We start from the raw sequence: 18,534 nt of genomic DNA, 5'->3' as shown, positions 1-18,534 counted from the left end.
TGAGTGATTCATTTGGAAACATTTGCTCGATGAGAAAGTCTTTTGCATATACATAATAATAATGATAATGCATGCAGTTACTTCATCAGCAGGATTGGCTGTACATGCAGTGTCTCACCACATACGACGCATTGTACACCCAACCCCTCCACTAAGCTACTGACGCCTCAGGGTAAAGATCAACCACAATACGATGAAGTTGCCTAACTTTTAGTTACAAAATTGGACAGCTAGCTAAATTGGTTGTAATTTATCCAGGCTCATTATCATTAATCTGTACCCTGCCACCCACCTCTTTATGCTCCACCTACTAGTTTCCTGCCCACTCAGCACTCCCTTCATGTTTTTGCAAATGCTGCGTGGACAGAGGCTCATTCAAACATGCGATTATCCATCTTAAAGTATCTCTTACTCATTGAATTTCATTGACAACTTTCACATGCCTGAAATAATCAGACTAAAGCAGTTTTCCTCCTGTGTGAAAGTGTTGGCCATTAACTTTGTTTTATCCCTCACATTCAAATTATTGAGAAAATAAGTGGCAAATGAATCAATCCAAGAAACGTAATGACGGGCTGGTTTAAAAAAATAACATCTTTATTATAGTGGAGATAGAAGATACATTTTCTAGTCACAAGCAACAATTAAAATTTACCTAATATTCCTTTTTTTGTTTGTCTAATGCTCACATGAATTGCTTCACAAAACAATTTTCTCCCTTTTTGTAGCTGAGACAATACAATATATATACAATCCACCACATATCCATTCAGTCATCACTGCTGAACTTTGTGTTAAAGTAGGTTTAAAACCCACAAATCGCACATTATTACAGAAGACACTGTTATGTGAAATAATGATTGCACAATAGAATACCACGTCAAACATGCAGCAGAAAAATCACAATATGAACAAACCACACGGTTGACGCTTACAGTAACTTTCAGTGTTAGTTTTAGTGCTGCACCTTATCAACACTGAATATGTTTAAAATCAGACAATCTGTGTTTTAACCCCCCACTGTGCAAAACCGAAGCCCAGACGCTCACGTTCTGGTCCAGCTCTCTGAAATCCTTTAGAAAAAGACGGACATGCAGGTTACATAAAAAGATGTTTTTATGGCAGCGTTGGAAGAGGAGGCACGTCATCCACATGGACACAGGTGCAACCAGAATACCGAAGAGGTGAGAGGTCCGACTTCAGGCTCACTGGGCTCCGACACCTCAGAGGTGAGGAGGGACGGTCTGCAGGGCGTCTTCAGTTGTACGATGGACAGCCACATTCTAGAAGGAGGAGTGCAGCTGTCAGATATCTTTTGCATGAAAACACATGCATCTGCATTTATAGTCAAGAAACAATGAAGCTTTGCAGCTGGAGTTTATTTGCAATAAAAACACTGCAGACAGGGGACTCGCGGTCCTGTTAGTGCATCTTAAACCGTCTGGTTCAACAGTCTTTAGTCTGCTGTTCTATAAAAGTTGGCCACAGCAGCCTCCAGTACAGTGCTATGTTTCAGTTTAAAGTAAATGTATGAAACTTGTCTAATAACTGGCAGTCAGTCCACTATCATCCAGCTTTGTGAAAGACTGATTAATCTGAAATGCACTTAGAGTATTAACTACACTGGGTCTGCAACTTTTTTTTTTTTAAATGTCATTTGCAGCTAAACTATTTACACTTTAAAGCTAAATGCCAAGATTCTAACAAGCTTACACATTGTAATGACTTTTAACTCATCTGTGCCAGGCACAGTGAGCGTCTTGTTCTGCCTGATGAATGGCAGCACTCTTGTTATTCAGACCAGGGGAATATTTGCATATGAATGCACGGGAAATATTCGAGTCTTCAGCTTGCATGGCAGAGTAAAGCAGGACGGGCACGGCTGTGACCATTTCACCTGATAGCAGCGATAAGAAGCACATGCCAAGCCTTTTCCACACCTCCAAGTTACATAGGGAACGTTTTATTGTTTGTAAATCATCTTAAACAGTAAAGCAGCTTTAATTCCAAACTTTCTAAAATAAATCACAAGAAAGCATGTGGTAAGGATCCATGAGATGGTAGAGTGGAGTTTATTTAGAAACAGTAGACAAATATGTTCCTCTCCATTCTGATCAATGATGTGAAGATGCTGTAAGATTCGTTTATTGTTTACAAAACAACGTTTCTCTGTACCTTTCAGGATTTCCATTAAAGTATTACACATCCTAAGAAACTAAACACAGTTGATTTAATGTGCAAAACAGAAGAAAATGCACAACTTGGCTCTGTTGTGCAGCGATGTAAAATCAAGATTACAGTTTCTTGACTTTTACCAACAAAAACACAAAGCAGTGGTAAAAGTCAACAATGCAAAATCACTTTTACAGAAAATAAAAATATTAGCTACAGTTAATTATTGCTTCAACGGATAAGGTGCTGGAGCTTCACCGCTTCACAGTCGGGAGTGCATCAGTTCAAAAAGATCCTCGTTTGCTTCTCATTCACTCCAAAAATAGGAGAATGTGCACGACAAGATCCGTGACAAGATCGAAAATTAAAAACTGGATTCCAGTCAGGTACTACCATCATCATGTCTTAAGATAAAAGTGGAAGAAAAACAAAGGAGAACAAGAACAGCGGAGAGAGATTCATTGAAAGAATTTAGATGTAGATTGTGCATCTGAGGGCTCATTGTGCGTAATGAAGATTAAAAGAGGGGGGGGGGGGGACTGCCTCATTGGTGAGATGGCACAGTAAGCAAAGCCTCCTCTGACATCCGTGTCACTTCTACGTTCTGTTCGATGAGAAACAAAGAGGAGGAATCAAAACACAAGGGACACATGAAAGCACCTGAACACAGTGTAGGACTTTTTTCACATGGCTGAAGGTTTCATCGCTGTCAGGAACGTCTTGACCTGATGTGTGTTAGCAGTGCAAATCAAGGAGAAATTACTGCATGCACGTTTATATTTACTACAAGAAAAACAAGCGGCCCCACAAACAGGCTTTAATGGTAATCGATATGAAAATGTTGCTTCTGCTGATTTTCTAAATGTCCCCTTGGATTGTTGTTTATCAAGAGTACATATTCACAGTTTAAAGACTGTACACAGAATTTGTTGTTGTACTGATGTCTAAAAATACTGCAACAACCCACTGAAAGGCATGAGGGTGAACTGTGGAACATTTTCAAGTATTAACATTTGGCATCGTGTCTGTGAACCTTTGAAACCTGGCCTTCAGAGCAGTGTGCATTATATTTGAAACCTGTAGTGAAGCTATTATTACCAACCCCTTCGTCAACCATCTTGCCATGAAATAAGTGAGTCAGTCGTGCTGTGATGTGTGTGTGTGTGTGTGTGTTTGTGATACCCACCTGTGGTTTTTCTCTGTGCGTGTTGACTGCATCCACGTTTAGGCTGATGGATTCAACTTTACAGCCTGTTGAGACATGTTTGTTTCACTTGTTCATGCAGGAGAGTTCGGTTGTTATTTTCAAGCAGGTTTAGAGAAACACTGATAAAAGAGCAGCCTTACCATAGGCCACTGGTGTCAACTTCAGCACGGTGTGTAGGGGGCACTTCAGGTACGGCAACTCCTCTGTGAAGAGAAATACAACAAGGACAAGAACACAGTCAAAAACATGAAGCTCTGTATACATTTACTGAAGTTTTATCTGGAATAGTGAATGAAATGAACATATGTCCCCTCCACTCTGCCCCGAGAACTGACTTAATACCATGTTTCAGATAAAGGTTATTATATAAACACGGACCAGAGAGATTACAGTTTATGACCTGTAAATCTACCAAAGAGCTTGAACTGTAATAATAAAACATACACCTGCTCCACACAGCACTGACCTGCTGTCTTGTCCAAGAAGTAGGCCAACAGACACCGCATGACAGCTTGGTGGCAGATGACCAGCACGTTCTCTTGCCTCTCCAGCTCCATGATGACCGGCTCCAACCGCTGCACCAGGTCCTCGTAGGACTAATTGTGAAGAGACATTGAAAAATGCAAATCAAACAGATACCAAGAAAATAAAGCACAGGTAATTAGATATTTTAGAAATGGCTTTCTAGACTTTAACTACAAAGTGTAACGTCAGCACTGGCTGACTGGGCCTGAATCCATCTTCCTTTGTGAAATTAAATGGAGGTAATGGGATGAACGAAAGGTGAGAACACACCAGTGGGCATTCAGGCCAATGGTAAACAACCTGACCCTATACTTAAAGCACACACACACACATAAAGCCTAAGTGATGTCTTTGTGTGTTTACTCAAAGCAGAGCCTCGTTAGCAGAATGTAAGTGGGGAGCAGCCATCTGGATTTTCTTTGATGGTGCGTTCGTGGACATGCATGTTAAAAAAAGAAAAAAAACAACTGAAACTGAGACATGTTTTCCACACGATGAGCCCATTGACACGACCATCAAAGTCCCATGACGTGTAGAAATCAGACAGCTGTAATAATCACACACTTCAGAAATACTGGAAAAATCCTTTCTAGTCCATTCTTGGATTTCTTTTGGATGTAATTTCGTGTTATTCTCAAAACATTCATGTCGGTTGAACATGGTGGTGCCTATGGTCTTACAGCCAATTTCCACCGGGTCCGTGTGAGCTGCCGTATTGTTCCGGCCTCTTTAGCGCGTCAACTCGCACAGGGAGTGTGTCAGACGCAGAGCGCCCGCGAGTGTTGTCCGCGTAGCTGGATCAGTGAGATCAACAAATCACATGATTGTGGGAAAAAACAAAACAAAAAAGACCTCCTGACCGATTAATGGCGTAATGTTTACACAGTTCAGTAAAGTATTCCGGATGCTGTACACTGCTTCCGTGTCTGAATTCCTGTCTGGCCCTACATGAACTACTTGATTTGAGGTGTTTTAGCAGTGTGCTCCGTCAAAAGCACACCGACACGCATGTTTAGAGGACAGCAGCGACCAGACGTATCTGACACGCGCCGCGCTCGGTGTGAGCCAAACCGTTGACTAAAACGGCCACGATTACGGCTGCTCACGTTGTTAAGAAGCTGAAAAGACGGAAGCGATGCAGTTTTATCAACATGGAGATGTAAAAAATGAAATAAATCAGTTATGTGGTCTACATGCACAAAGAGTATTGGGGAGAAATCTAAGTGTGTTAATCTAATTTCTCACAATCAGATAACTGCCATTATGAGATTATACGGTCTACATGACCACGCCATCATCACAGAAACCAGGCAATGGTCAGATTTTTGCGATGCAGGTAAACAGGCTCAATGATAACACTTCACCACTGACCTCTCCTTTCGGGTATCGATAGCGGTATTTGTCCTGGTCCCTCAGGGCAAACTCCAGAGGATAATGTCCCTGGATCTCCTCGTACATCATCTCCTCACAGACACCCTTAAAATATCATCACATTCATAGGTTAAGCTCTAATAATATCGGACAGAGAAACTACGAATGTCTGGAAGCTAACACAGCGTGTCTTACAGCATCAATCTCATTGAGGACCTTCCACTGTTCATAGGGCACATTGAGAGCCTCTGCCGTCTGGATGGTTCTCTTCATCTGACTAGTCCACACCTTCAGCTCACTGATGCTCTGCGTCTCGATGAACTGGCTCAGCTTCTTTGCAAACTGCACACAGGAGCAAGATGTTAGTGTTTTTCTTTTTTTTTAAGATAGGAAAAGCCCTCTGTATTTTGAAGCTTGTACCTCTTTGCCCCCTGGTGTGAGACCCGAGTCTCCTCCGATTCGACCCTTGACATTCAGCTCACTTTCTCCATGGCGACACAAGTAAATTGAGCGCGGTGTGATATGGATGTTCATGAGGTAGTAGACGATCCGGCTCTGGATGTGGTCCAACACTCTGTTGACCAAGTACCGCTGACCCACATCTATGATTTTAATGTAGGAGAGTTCCCTGAGAAGAGATGACAAACATGTGTTAGAACATAATTTGATAACCTCCCACCATCAGATCAGATTTAACACCTAATCACAAATACCGCTACCTCACCTGTCCTGAACCTCATCCAGCGTCTCATACGAGTTTTCATAACACTTGATCCTCTTCATGAAATCCTCCACTGCTTCATCTGTGTTACAGTTCGTGTAGTCGGGGCTGCAGAGCTTCACTTGCTAAACACAGCAACACAACACTGGTGAAAGTTCAGCTCCTCCTGAGACACAAATAATCCAGCAGTCACTCACCACTATATTTTCCTGTATCACATCTGGATCTTCACACACAGACTCTACGAAGAACACCTGAGATAAAAGGGAAACAACGCAGGGTTAGTCTGGCCCTCACAGCAGAAGTATCCTCATTCACAGCTGGGACTCATTAAGTTACCTTAAAGCCATTTTGTTCTGCAAACTGGATGATGGTGTCCCTTCTTTCTCTGGTGGTATTTGTTGCATCAAACACCTATTTAACACAGAGCAACAACAGATGAAACTTTTAGATTTATAAAATAAATTAGACATGCATAAACCATCAGCACCAATATAGACTGATGTGGGAAAACGCTGGAAGTAAACCGTCCACCATTTCTGAGGTGTAAGTAGAAAAGATGAGAATCGTAATATTTTCTTAACAATGTCCAGGAAATCTAGAAGGACTTGCACATTTCTTGGCTGTTCGAACAGCAGTGGCAAAAAGGAAATGCAAGATCACAGAGCTTTACTTACAAACAAGAAAGCGCCCCAGAGGGTCGCCACTAGATTATTGTCTGCCCGCTACCTTCCCTGGAGGATCTGTACAGCTCCCGCTGTCTCAGGAAAGCTCAAAATATGCTCATGGACCCATCGCACCCAGGATATCCGATCTTAGAACTGCTGCCAATATTAAGGGATTGTGCTATATCTGCAGAATGTTAATGTTTGTGTGTGTGATGTTTTATACCTATTTTAGTGTCGTTTATTTATTTAATATTCAACACCGTAGAGATTAGCATTTTCTTAATTTCGTTGTACAATGACAATAAAGACGTTGAATTGAAACTGAATGAAGATCATCGTCTGTGTGACGCTGAGGGGGACAGTGGACAAAAAATCAGGAAACTGACAGTAACTTGTACATATGCATGCTGCCGGCCAGCTTGATGTGACACAGCAGGTAACGTTTGCTATACTGGTTAATGCTAACCGACTAACGCTGGGCTAAAGACTAGAAAACTACCATCTCACACCTGCTCACATCTAAAGACAAATGTTTAGAGCTTTAAGTCTTAGCCTAGTCTCAGACTGAGATTTGACAAAGAATCACTATTTACAAGAGAACAACTAGATTCTTTTAACATTTTTGTGATATGTGGGACAGTTGATATGGAACGGGGCGGATCTGCCCACAGCAAAGCAAACAAGGGGAGTTTCCCTCCAGGATCAATAGGGAATTACACATCATCATTATTAAGTGTGGCTTTGCATCTCCATCCGGTGTTACTCATCAGAATCTGGAGGGATGAATGAGTTTCTATTCTTCTCTCATTTGTTAGATCATCATTAGATTATCCTGTAACACATAAATGATCCACACATTTACTTCTTAATAACTCGCGCCTCTTTCTGGACGGTCCACCTACGACGTTCCATCACTGCTTCCTGTTCTTCTGGTTTTTTTTCCGTCCGTTTATGCCGTTGTTCTATCAGGATTCCCGTTTCTGCTTTCGTCAGAGCTCATTTATTAGTTGTTGATTGTGTTTCATCACTGCGACTTGCGGTCATATCAAACATGTTTGATATTGTTGCAGACCCAAGACTAGGGAAAGACTGACCTGAAAAGCACACATTACCACCTTAAACCTAACGATGGAGATGACAGGAGCGCTGCGACTTCCGTTTTCAGTCTGTGAAATCGTTTGGTGTAAGCCCAGCATAAGAGACAAGGGGCTGTGGTGCTGCTGAGAGTTAATGACTAATTTGAGATATTGTGCAATGTGATGTTATTTGCTTTTATCAGGGTGTGACCAAAAAATAAAAACCATTCAGTTAATAAACCAAGCAGATCACACACACGGTGTTCTGCAGCCTAAACTAGTTATAACTAAACTGTGCCAAGTATCTGAATAAAGTGAAAATTAACAGCCTTTGCAGAAGTTTGAAACTATTTCTTTACAAACTTATTATAACCAGACTTCTATTTTCAATTCTAATGCAGATGGCCAGTTATTAAAATAATTTTCTGGCCGATGATCGATAGCTTCCATTAATGCTCTGATGTCTGGCTAATATGAAAAACTTTGAGATCTCCAGATAACATCCTCATCAGTAACTGTAGACCTGTCTAACGTTGTCAGTCCAGATATTCATGCTGCTCCGTGTCAGCAGATACTTGGTCATTAGGACTTGCCACCTCAGTAATGGTGGCGCTGCAAGATGGCACAACACATAAAACCGCTGGTGGATTTGTCTATTTAACATTTAACTTACTGCAACTTGACCTCCTTCTTCTGTGAGGTACAGTCGCACATCATTCAGCGCTGCTGAAGCACACTGCCTGCAAAAATAAGCCCGGCCTTAAACATCACACCGTTGTGTTCCTTTTCTTTTCAATACATTTTAAAGGTGCCAGAAGTTACTTGTACCTTCTAATCTTTAACCCCTCCTCGTTGTCTGGACGGAAGAACTCAAAGGACTTGTAGATTTTCACAAACTCTCTTCTGTACTGCCCCACATTGAACTCTGGAGCAAAAAAAAGACTGAAATGTAAAATTTGCACACAACACACTGAATTTATTTCTCTTTAACTACTGCACAGTTTTACCCGGTTTCACTGAAGTCTATACATCTCTACTCACTGAAAATCCTCACCTCTGGTGGGCACTCCGATCCAGTTGAGATAGCGTGTCAACTTCTTGGAAATGTAAGTCTTTCCTCTTGCAGGAAGGCCCACAGTCACAATCAGGGTGGGACAATTGGTCATACATACTGGAATGAAAAGGAGACAAGACAACCCTAATCATGTGCTGATCCCACGTTACGCATATGAAAAACCTTTGGATCTAAACATGTAACAGCTCAGTCATACACATCGGTTTATTCAGCTAAGCTTTCCAATAATCATATTTATGGCATAATAAATGGTGTAATCTCTTAATCTTTATCATTCTAACTTAATGGTGCCTTGCACAACACATAATGGAGATTAAAGATTTTATTTTAGTACCAGGTTGTCTTTATCAGAGTAGACTGAGGAGCAGAGGTCACTGATTTAGGGGTGTGTCAGAGTAGTTGTGAAAAGCTGCATTTTTACCCTTGAAGACAGATGGAAAAAGCAGGCTTGTCTTTAACAACATGGACAAATATATCGGTCAGAGAGCACCACGGGTGTCATGGTTTGTGCATTTGTTAACGTTTAAAGACAGTAACGCGCAGTATTTCCTTTGTTTGCGCAGCCAAACAACATGTTTAGTGTTGCTCCACTTTAAGTTCTGACCATTTAAACGCTTGGGATCAAAATCCTCAGAGTCGGGTGTCAATGAGGGGACAGGTGACCATAAAGAAAATGGCATCCAACGGCAAATCACGCACATGACCGCAGGGATACAATTCCTGTTTACCAACAACTGGTGCTTGACTTGGCACAAAGTACTGAGATGGGCACCCATGGCACCAGTTTGTTCTCCTCGATGCGAGCAGCCTCCATCTGCAGTGAACATCATTCTTACATAACTGTGTGTAGCAGATGGTTGCAGCAGCGAGACATCTGAACCCTGCGAATTTGGCTCCCCCGCGGTTTAAACTACAGCAACCATAAGCTAGCACATCAAAACAAACCGACATAAAACGGATTAACGAGGCGTCAATTATTCAAGTCACTCGACAGGTTGGCTGAGTTTTCACCAACAAACCTCTGACGGTTTTATTTTTAACTATACTTCATTTAAAAAGCATGAAACAGTTAAACTATTATTGATAATAATAGTAATAAACGAGTTTCCAACCGTCGCCACGTCGTCATACGCACCTTTTCTTTGGGAAATGTGTTTTTCGGGAAGGCCATTTTTACACGGCATCCATATCTTCTTCAGAGGGTTCTGGGTGAGTTCCCCTGGAGTTGACGGTGGTTTCTTCTCCATTCCGTGTTGAGGAGAGGTGGAGGCAGCCGCAGCGGGAACACTGACACGGGCTACTTTCCCGTGATGCTGCTCTGAAGGTGACCGGTGTTTCATCCGCGCGGAGATGGCCAGTCTCGCTCTCTCTCTCTCTCTCTCGTTTCTCTGCAGGCGCCGTTGTCACGTGATCAGGTCTGGCGACACCGGAAACCAACGGTCAACCGTAACTACACCTGATACAGACGCAACACGTTCTCAGCTCAACCGTAAGTAACGTAGTATGTGCTCCGTAAAGAAATACAGTAAAATAAAATTCTGGTAACGGGACAAAGTCCAATATTCATATGAATTCCGTAACTCCCTGATAATTACTCTACTTTTCTAATTTTCATTTATTCGCACACACACACACACACACACACACACACACACACACATATATATATATATATATATATATATAGCAAGCTATGTAATTTTTAGCCTCTAGAAGGCAGCAGGACTCAAAGCAATGACATCCTATTAACATTTCATGAGGCTTAACAGATCAACTTTGCAGGATAGTCTGCTTATGGATGGACAGTGTTTTTCTATTTCAATCTGACTGAGATCCAGACCTTAGAAACATGGCCTCTGCATCATTAAACCTCATTTTGATTGACACAATGAGAAAACTGTAAGCAACAGTCATCTCCTCTGGTCCTTTCAACCTCATATCATTAATGCTGGTGGAAATTTGTTTTCAGGCATCTTTATGTTTCATTGTACCTGCAGCTGCAGGATTGTGATCGATCACTGAATAGCGCCTTCATCCAATCATCTATAATCCATAACTGCTTCTATTTAGCTCTCTGTTCTGTTGTTTTCTTATTTTTAGGTGTTAGTGATGGTTTAATTGACTTTTCTGTATTTAAATCTCGTGTCCTTCAGCAAGTTTCTTACAGTTTGGTCACAAACATCGACTCCTGTTTCTGTCCATTTGTTTTTTATTTCTTTTTTCAGCATTTTATTTCAAAGCATTTTGTGTTCAAGAAGTCTTTATTACACTTTCCTGATGCTTTGACTATGATTTAAACAGAAGAACATACTAAACTCATCTAGTTTGCATTTGCTGCCACCATTTTTTGACACACTCATCATTAAATGAGTGTAACTAATTAATAGAAATAAAATGGTTTTAAATGACCTTTTGGAAGAAGTTCCTAAATGGTTTCCATAGTTATCTGTAGTTATCTCCTGTTACTTAAAATTTCTTTTAACTAAAATAGGGTTTTCTTTTTCTCATGACATATCACACATGAAATGACAATGAAAAATAATAATAAAAAAAAGGAAATTAGACACATGCATGTAAATATGAAACCTCCACAAACATCAGCACAGAAAATGTATAGAATGTATAATTAAGCTATATTACTTTGATATTTCAAGTGCACTTAGCAGATTTCTTATAAAAAGGTGAGGAACCACTTCCCTTTTAAGAGTAAGACTCATGAGTAGAAGTACTGACTTCTCCTTTTCTTTAGATGTTGTCACATAAATCTGTCAAAAGTGAAGAAAACCTAGATATGCTGCAAAGCCAAGCCTGCACCCGTTCAGATCCATGTGTCTCTCCACACTGTGGGAATGTCGAGATCTGCTAAGATGTGGGGAGAATGGTTCCTTAATAAATATTTAGGCTTCGCTAAACTTGGTGACATTGCTCATTCTGGCATTGCTCCAACCCTCTTTTTAACCCGAGCAGAGGTGCAATCGGCAAGAACAACTGTGCGTGTGCAAGACCGTTAGGAAACCACGTTTTCTGGATTGCTGAAACACTGCATTATGTTTGACTTCATGTTATCTTAGCACCGTGGTTTTCTGCTGTTATTGCTCAAGGCTTGACGCCACACTAAGTTTGCCCATTTCACTGAAATATTTGCAAAATGTAACGTTGACCAACAAAGTCTGAGTTACCCTGATAGTTTTACTGGTCACAACTAAAAGTATGGCTGTGTGTTGTGTGGGACTAGAGCACAAATTAAACAGCTCCTTTTCAGCATTTCTGTTGGTTTTAAAATGAGCTACGAAGAACAGGTGCTGTCACAGAGCAGAAGAAAAGCTGAAGGGTAAATAATGACATTGAGGATGGCTGAATTCCATTTAGACACTCCGGTTTCAGGTCTTTTTTATTACGATTGTTGGTTCAGTATCTCTGTATGAAGGTCGTATTTAGAAACTTGACTAAAGTCATTGTAGTGTCCAGAGTTAATGGTGATTCTAAGAGGAACAGGGATATTTGATCATGTTCTGTTTAAATGAGCTTAACAGCAAAGGCTGGGGCTGGTTTAAACCTTTAGTGAGTGTAACATTACAAAATAAGGATATTTGACTGTCAACAAAAATACTTTGCAGAGTTAAAGACTGCGGGCAGAAAGTCTAAGGAGTAGTGTTGCATGTCTAAAATCGGTTCTTTCAGCTGCTCTGAAGCTGAGCTCGGGGACAGGTGCAGAAGATGAATGGGCATGTGGACTCTTGGATAGCCCTATAAAAGAGGCCGGGTCCAAAACAAGAGTAGAGATCTCTCCAGCCTCAAGTGCAAAGGGCTCTAGATCTGATGTGGGCCTGGTTCAAATAAAGTCTGAGTCCTTACCTGGAAGCATTTTCACACTGTCTGCTTTAAGGTCACCAACCACTAGACACTACACCATCATTAGCTAATAAATGTATGTTTGTTTTTCATTCAGGATCTTCTGGTGTGTTATGAACCAATCAGATCTCTAAGGTCATCAGGGTCAGGTCTACATTCTGTCCCTAAACATGGAGAAGCAGTGTTCAGTTTCTGGAACAAACTCTCAGAAAACTGCAGGTCTGATGAAACTCTGCTGCTTTAAATCAACATTAAAAACTTTTCTATTTGCTGCCTTTCATATAAAAAAGGGTTAATTCCGCACACTAACTTTTACTCCTTGTATTTATCTGTCTTATTTTAGGTTTTTATGTAATTTCTTTTATTCTGTTTAAGTTTGATTTAATGAACTAGTAATGCTTCCTCTGTCATGCGTTTAATGTTTTATGTAAAGCACTTTGAGTTGTCTTGTATATGAAACGTGCTACAAATAAACCTGCCTTGCCTTTATAAAACAATAATATACTGAAAACAGTCTATTGTTTTATTAGATATGTTTAAGTCTTTTCCATGGTGTTTTTAATGTTATTAACATTTTCTTCCATCCACACACACTGACAATGTCCATGAGATGGCAGCATTGCTGCTCTCCATCTCCCAGCTTCCTCATGGACCCTGGCCTGCCAGTCATCACTATAAGAAACACTGATATCACCATCTAGCCCAACAGCTTTGGCATCACTATCTGTCAGTATAGTGCGGTCAAGTGAATCAACCATATAGATGAATCTACACCACTTCAATGCTGCCAACAAAAACATAGTCATAGTTTCTGCAAAGATTTTGTACCAGATGATATCCCACTGTACCTGCCGAGGAAAGTCACACATATTCAGGTTAGTAGGCCTATCTGCTCGTCTGTTTAGACATTATCTGATGCAATGATTATATTAAGCTCAGAGCCTTGGTGATGGAGCAACAGGGCCTGTGACCTAAATTTGATGGAGATGGAGGTTTCTAATTAAATAGCTTCTACACTCAAATTCCCTCACGGCTAGTAGACTGTAAAACATTTCAGGTTCATCAGGAAATGGCTCAGTAACTCATGCTTGGGAGAAAGTTTTAGATTTTTTGTGGTCCAGTAGAAACTGTATAGTATCTGTTAAGCCTAAGAAAGGAGACTTACAGTTAGCTCTCTGTATCTGCTTTGTATGAAATGAGTCAGATGTCTGACTTAGGGTAAATGAAATGTCTTGCATACTTTACACCAGAACGTCAACAGGAAACGGAGCTGAGCTCCTCCTCCTCCCAGCAGCTCTACATGCAGCTATCTGCCTTTAGCCTGAACACTTCCCAATATAGAAGTCTGAGATAACCTTATATTACCAGTAGGTCAGTATTTGCACATTCTGAAAGACGGTTTTAGCATCAAATGACATATGAGTGCCCCCACAGCAGCTCAGTGTGAGCTGCACAAATCACACCAAACATGCATAAAATGTTAACGCTTGCAACATGTTCACGATCACCGTATGGCCAATCACAACAACAGCCCCGATCAATGATTGAAACTGATATCAGGACTGCACACCAAGGTTGTGTCCGCTTCAACTGGTAATTATTATTATTTTATGGCGCTGTTACGTCGGCAGCAGCCATTAGAACATCAGCCTGCCTCTTCATCATCTGTATTACAGAAAAACAGCTGCTGCCCATGATGCTGTTTACTATAAACAACCGAGATTGTCGGCTGTTGCCTTTTTGTAGGGGAAAGGTGACAGCGACGCGCGCATCGACTCTTGTTTACGTCTTCTGGGGGCTGCACGACCTGCCCCCTCGCTGATTTATTTTTCATACGGTTAAATCAGCAATAAAGGTCCTAAATGCTCGCATGTACAGAGCAGTGGAAGCGGCGTCTCTTACCCGCCTTGCCCTGGTTCAGCGTGAGCTTGGATCGGCTGGAGCAGCCTCTCATCATGGGCGTCTGTGTGATGGAGCCTGGCGGTGTGTACGTGCGTCCAACAGAGCCTGTCGACAGTGATGCTGATTGTACACACCCCCTGTGAGAGTGTGTGTTAGTGTGTCAGACCTTGGAGTCAGGAGGTAGGCTGTTATATAAATGGATGTAGTCCAGGGGCAGCCTACCTGTCCTCAGCACCCTCTTACACCCCGCCCCCCTTTGACAGCTGGAAATCCTTCCTGGTCTGACTGGGTTGAGTTAAACACAGCATGAAGCAGTTTGGCATTTAGGCTGCATTATTTTATTATATTTACTAAAGATGCACAGATACCACAATTTTTTTTTTTCAGAGGTACAAGTACTTAGATTTGAGTATTTGCTGATACTAAGTACTGAGTGTGAGTACTGATAAATCCATTACAGTTCACTGGAGCAGAAAGTCAGATACAGCAAATGAGAGGTTAATCAAGTCATAAATGAAATAAGTCTCATTTAAATGAAAACTGCCAGAATCTTCTTAAAAAGGAGGATAAAGTGTTTTTGGTGGATTTGGTTCACAGCTGTGACAAAGCACCTACACGCCCCAAATGATCTTCTCTCTCTGAGTTAAGGAAATTCTGGATTTTTAATATAACATTAGTAATAAACTTGGTTGTTTAAATGTGTTTAAAATTTTATCATTTAAATTGGTTTTAATACCACACACATAGTATCGCACTGATACCCGATACTGGTATCTGTGCATCACTTTATATAATACAGAAAAGAAAAGAAAGCATATCTTTATGTTGCCTTATAAGGTTTGTCAAAGGTGTTTTTTTTCATAGAAAGACATTAGAAGTCTTCCAGAAAAGTCACCTTGTAGAACTTGTTTTTCCCTTTTTACCAAGAATCAGCAAAGATTGTTTTGTTTATCCAGAAAGTTTTTTTTAATCTAAAACAGCAGCATCTGCAAGACTTACATGAAGTTCAGAACAGTGTAAAGATCTTGTTCCTTAATTACAAGAAAGCAGGAAATAAATGCAGAGATTTAAAGGAAGGAAGTTTGTACAGTAAAATTTGATATGATTACTTTTATCCTTCATCACAACCTGACCCCTCCAAGCCAAACTTTCATGTATTTTTTATGTGACTAACCCAAAGTTTAAACTGCCTTTTGTTCTGTTCTCTGTCAAAATGATCCCTCACTGCTTCTTTAATCTTGAAGGTTCTGGGGAGGATTAATCATGTCATAAGACCTGCTGCAACTGGTTTTCAGTCCAGTTCTTCTGTATTTTGGCAGAGCTCTTCTAAAGAATGACTCGACAGCAACCCTGGCTGTTTCTGATCAGATAGATGGAGACCCAGCTACATCACTGTTCCTGTGTGTCGGGGATGTTTCCCCCCTATTTCTTAAGGTCATCTCTTTGAGACCCTGTTCAACTGCTGTAGATATATTTTTCATTCTTTTTTATTTATTTATTTATTTATTTTTGTTTTATGTCTGGTACTTTTGTTTTGTCCAGTTTTCTCAAATCTTTTAAGACATGACAACATGCAGATTTCACCCAGTAGCTCTGAGAATCCAAAACAAGAGTAGAGATCCAGAATCACCTTGTTGGTAAAAGAAAAAATATTTTCTTCCTTTTAGCTTCAATAATAGGAGTATTGTACTGTCATTTGAAACACTGAGATAAAACATTAGAAATCGGCTCACGGTGCCAGCTTTAACATGCAACCAGAACAGAATATTCCAACAACTTTGTTAACATAAGTCAGGCGTAACTCAGATTTAAAGGGTAACATTTAGTTAAATTCCTGCTGATTGTGAGTCTGCATTTCCCATGAGTCTTCATAGTCTTCACACAACTAATGCTAAATGATTTAATCTGACTATCAAGTTGAACTAATTTAATAAGTGAGCTTAGATAAACTTAATTCAATCACTTCTTACAAATGGAAGTAATTAAATGATCTTGATTTCAAGTTAATTGGATCAATGAAAGTAAGTTATCATTAACCAAAATAATTAAGTGGTATTAAAAAGTGCTTTAGACCAACTACAGCCTAAATACTCCTTCTAGTATATAAATAAAGTGCTTAAACGTATCATTTAAAATGGTTCTTTGCTAAGTTGTCTGTATGCACATCTTATTTACTGGTTGTCTAGATCAGTGGTTCCCAGCCTATTTTTCCTGAGGACTCCCTTCATGCAAATATCAAAAACCCATGGAGCTCCACCTGCCCTGTGGTGAAACCGTGCTCGGTTGTATGCTTTAAATAGCTGTTTGTCACCACAAATAATGCATAAATAATGCATTCTGGGTAACTTGACATTTCCTTTAATTAAAACAATGTTAAAGTAATTAATTACCAACATATAGCCTTTAGAAAGTCAGGACAACTATTGTTCATCACCACTTAAAAAATACAGGAAAAGTCTGGCTGCTTGGAAGCACAATGAAATGAGTATTGAATGAAGACTTTCCCTTAGTACTGGTAATTCCTTAGTACAGTTAATATTTATTCCAGAAACCTCTCAGCATGAATAGCTTTGTTTCCTGCTGTGTCTTCAAGAATCACCAAAGATGGATTATCTTTGTTTACACCAGTAAACAGGACTGAGATGCTATGAAACTGAAAGCAAATTTCACCTGAACTGAGTCATCTTGCCGTGATACATAATTATACATATTGAAATGAAGTTGGTCAGAAGAAGCACAGACGTACAGACATGCGCTAGGCTGCCACCGCTGCAGCTCTCTTTAGATAATATGAGCATCATGTGACCTGTCTGTGAGCACTTGAGGCTATTTTAGTGGATGTAATGATACCGTTATGATAGTGATACTTATTGTCAGGCAGAGCCGGCAACTGCACCTCTGTGAATAAATGAAGCAGTCACACATAGAAACAGACCAATGAAACATGCAGGAAACAGCTGGGAGGTGTTCAGATAACACGGGCTATGCATGACAGGGTCAGCCCGTCATTTACCCCCAACACATTCCTCCCAAAAGGCCAAACTGATCGGCTCCTCCGCCCCACCCATCTGACAGGCCTTGTGTCCAGCACACTCAAACATTTCTTCAACTGGTTGAACCCTGAGCTCAGTTCCAGATAAAGCATAAAACTGAAGACCCTAACATATCAGGATATTCCAGCTGCTGAGAGGGACGTATGTTTCAACAGGAAGTGCTTATTCTGATATTTTTAATCATCTTCTCATCTTTACTGGAGTGATGCACAGGTTCACTGAAAAGTCATTTATTTCACAAATTGTCACCAGGAGACCGAGGCCCCGTACAGGCTCTTGGTAAATGCATTGAGGAGATTAATGACTGGATGTGCCAGAACTTTCTTCGGTTAAACAAAAACAGAACTGAGGCGAGGAGGTCTTTGGAGCCAAAGAGAAACAACTAAAGGTCACCGCAGAGCTTCAGTCTATTTCTATGTTCAATCACTTCTGACAAATGGAAGTAATTAAATGATCTTGATTTCAAATTAAGTAATTAAGTGGTATTAAAAAGTGCTTTTGACCAACTACAGCCTAAATACTCCTTCTAGTATATAAATAAAGTGCTTAAACGTATCAAAGAGAAACAGCTGAAGGTCACCACAGAGCTTCAGTCTATACACCTAAAAACCACCAACCAGGCCAGAAAGATGGACTCAGACCTACAAATTTAAAAACACATCAAGGGAATCACAAAGTCAGCCTACTATCACTTTAAGAATATATGAAGGGTAAAAGATCTGATGTCTCAGTAGGACCTGGAAAAACTAGTCCAGCTTTCATCTTTAGTCGGCTTGATTATTGTAACAGAGTTTTTACAGGTTCTACCTAAAACATCAGTCAGACACCTGCAGCTGATTCAGAACTCTGCTGCTCCAGTCCTCACTAAGACCAAGAAAGTGGACCACATCAGTCCAGCTCTGAGGTCTTTAC

At 40.5% G+C, this 18,534-nt stretch overlaps 1 protein-coding gene across 5 annotated transcripts; it reads right to left on the bottom strand.

The window, feature by feature from the left end:
• Positions 1–576: 576 nt before the first annotated feature.
• Positions 577–14,728, bottom strand: pfkfb4a (6-phosphofructo-2-kinase/fructose-2,6-biphosphatase 4a). Of its 5 annotated transcripts, none has more exons than XM_041979743.1 (14): positions 14,570–14,728; positions 8,795–8,911; positions 8,569–8,665; positions 8,414–8,480; positions 6,336–6,410; positions 6,194–6,250; positions 6,000–6,121; positions 5,696–5,903; positions 5,471–5,617; positions 5,276–5,380; positions 3,846–3,975; positions 3,520–3,582; positions 3,359–3,423; positions 577–1,283 (listed from the first exon to the last, which is right to left on the bottom strand). In XM_041979743.1, the coding sequence occupies exons 1-14, from the start codon at positions 14,622–14,624 to the stop codon at positions 1,224–1,226; spliced, it is 1,368 nt and encodes a 455-aa protein (XP_041835677.1). In that variant the 5' UTR covers positions 14,625–14,728; the 3' UTR covers positions 577–1,223. The 5 variants fall into 5 exon arrangements, with proteins under 5 accessions (XP_041835677.1, XP_041835674.1, XP_041835676.1 ...); XM_041979740.1 differs by lacking the exon at positions 14,570–14,728 and adding an exon at positions 9,951–10,219; XM_041979742.1 differs by lacking the exon at positions 577–1,283 and adding an exon at positions 2,044–2,776 and having other exon boundaries at positions 14,570–14,727.
• Positions 14,729–18,534: the final 3,806 nt, after the last annotated feature.

This window comes from Melanotaenia boesemani, chromosome 3, assembly GCF_017639745.1.
Source record: "Melanotaenia boesemani isolate fMelBoe1 chromosome 3, fMelBoe1.pri, whole genome shotgun sequence".
NCBI classification, from domain to species: Eukaryota; Metazoa; Chordata; class Actinopteri; order Atheriniformes; family Melanotaeniidae; genus Melanotaenia; species Melanotaenia boesemani.
Note: the sequence above shows the minus strand (reverse complement) of the source record. Positions and strands in the feature narration are given on the sequence as shown.

What these genes read in the sequence shown, in the direction of transcription:
- pfkfb4a (XM_041979741.1), bottom strand. Translation starts at nt 10,155, where the DNA reads ATGAAACACCGGTCACCTTCAGAGCAGCATCACGGGAAAGTAGCCCGT. An exon ending in GATCGGAGTGCCCACCAGAG is followed by an intron (nt 8,666 to 8,794) that starts GTGAGGATTTTC and finishes TTTTTGCTCCAG; the next exon opens with AGTTCAATGTGGGGCAGTAC. An exon ending in CAGAACAAAATGGCTTTAAG is followed by an intron (nt 6,251 to 6,335) that starts GTAACTTAATGA and finishes CTTTTATCTCAG; the next exon opens with GTGTTCTTCGTAGAGTCTGT.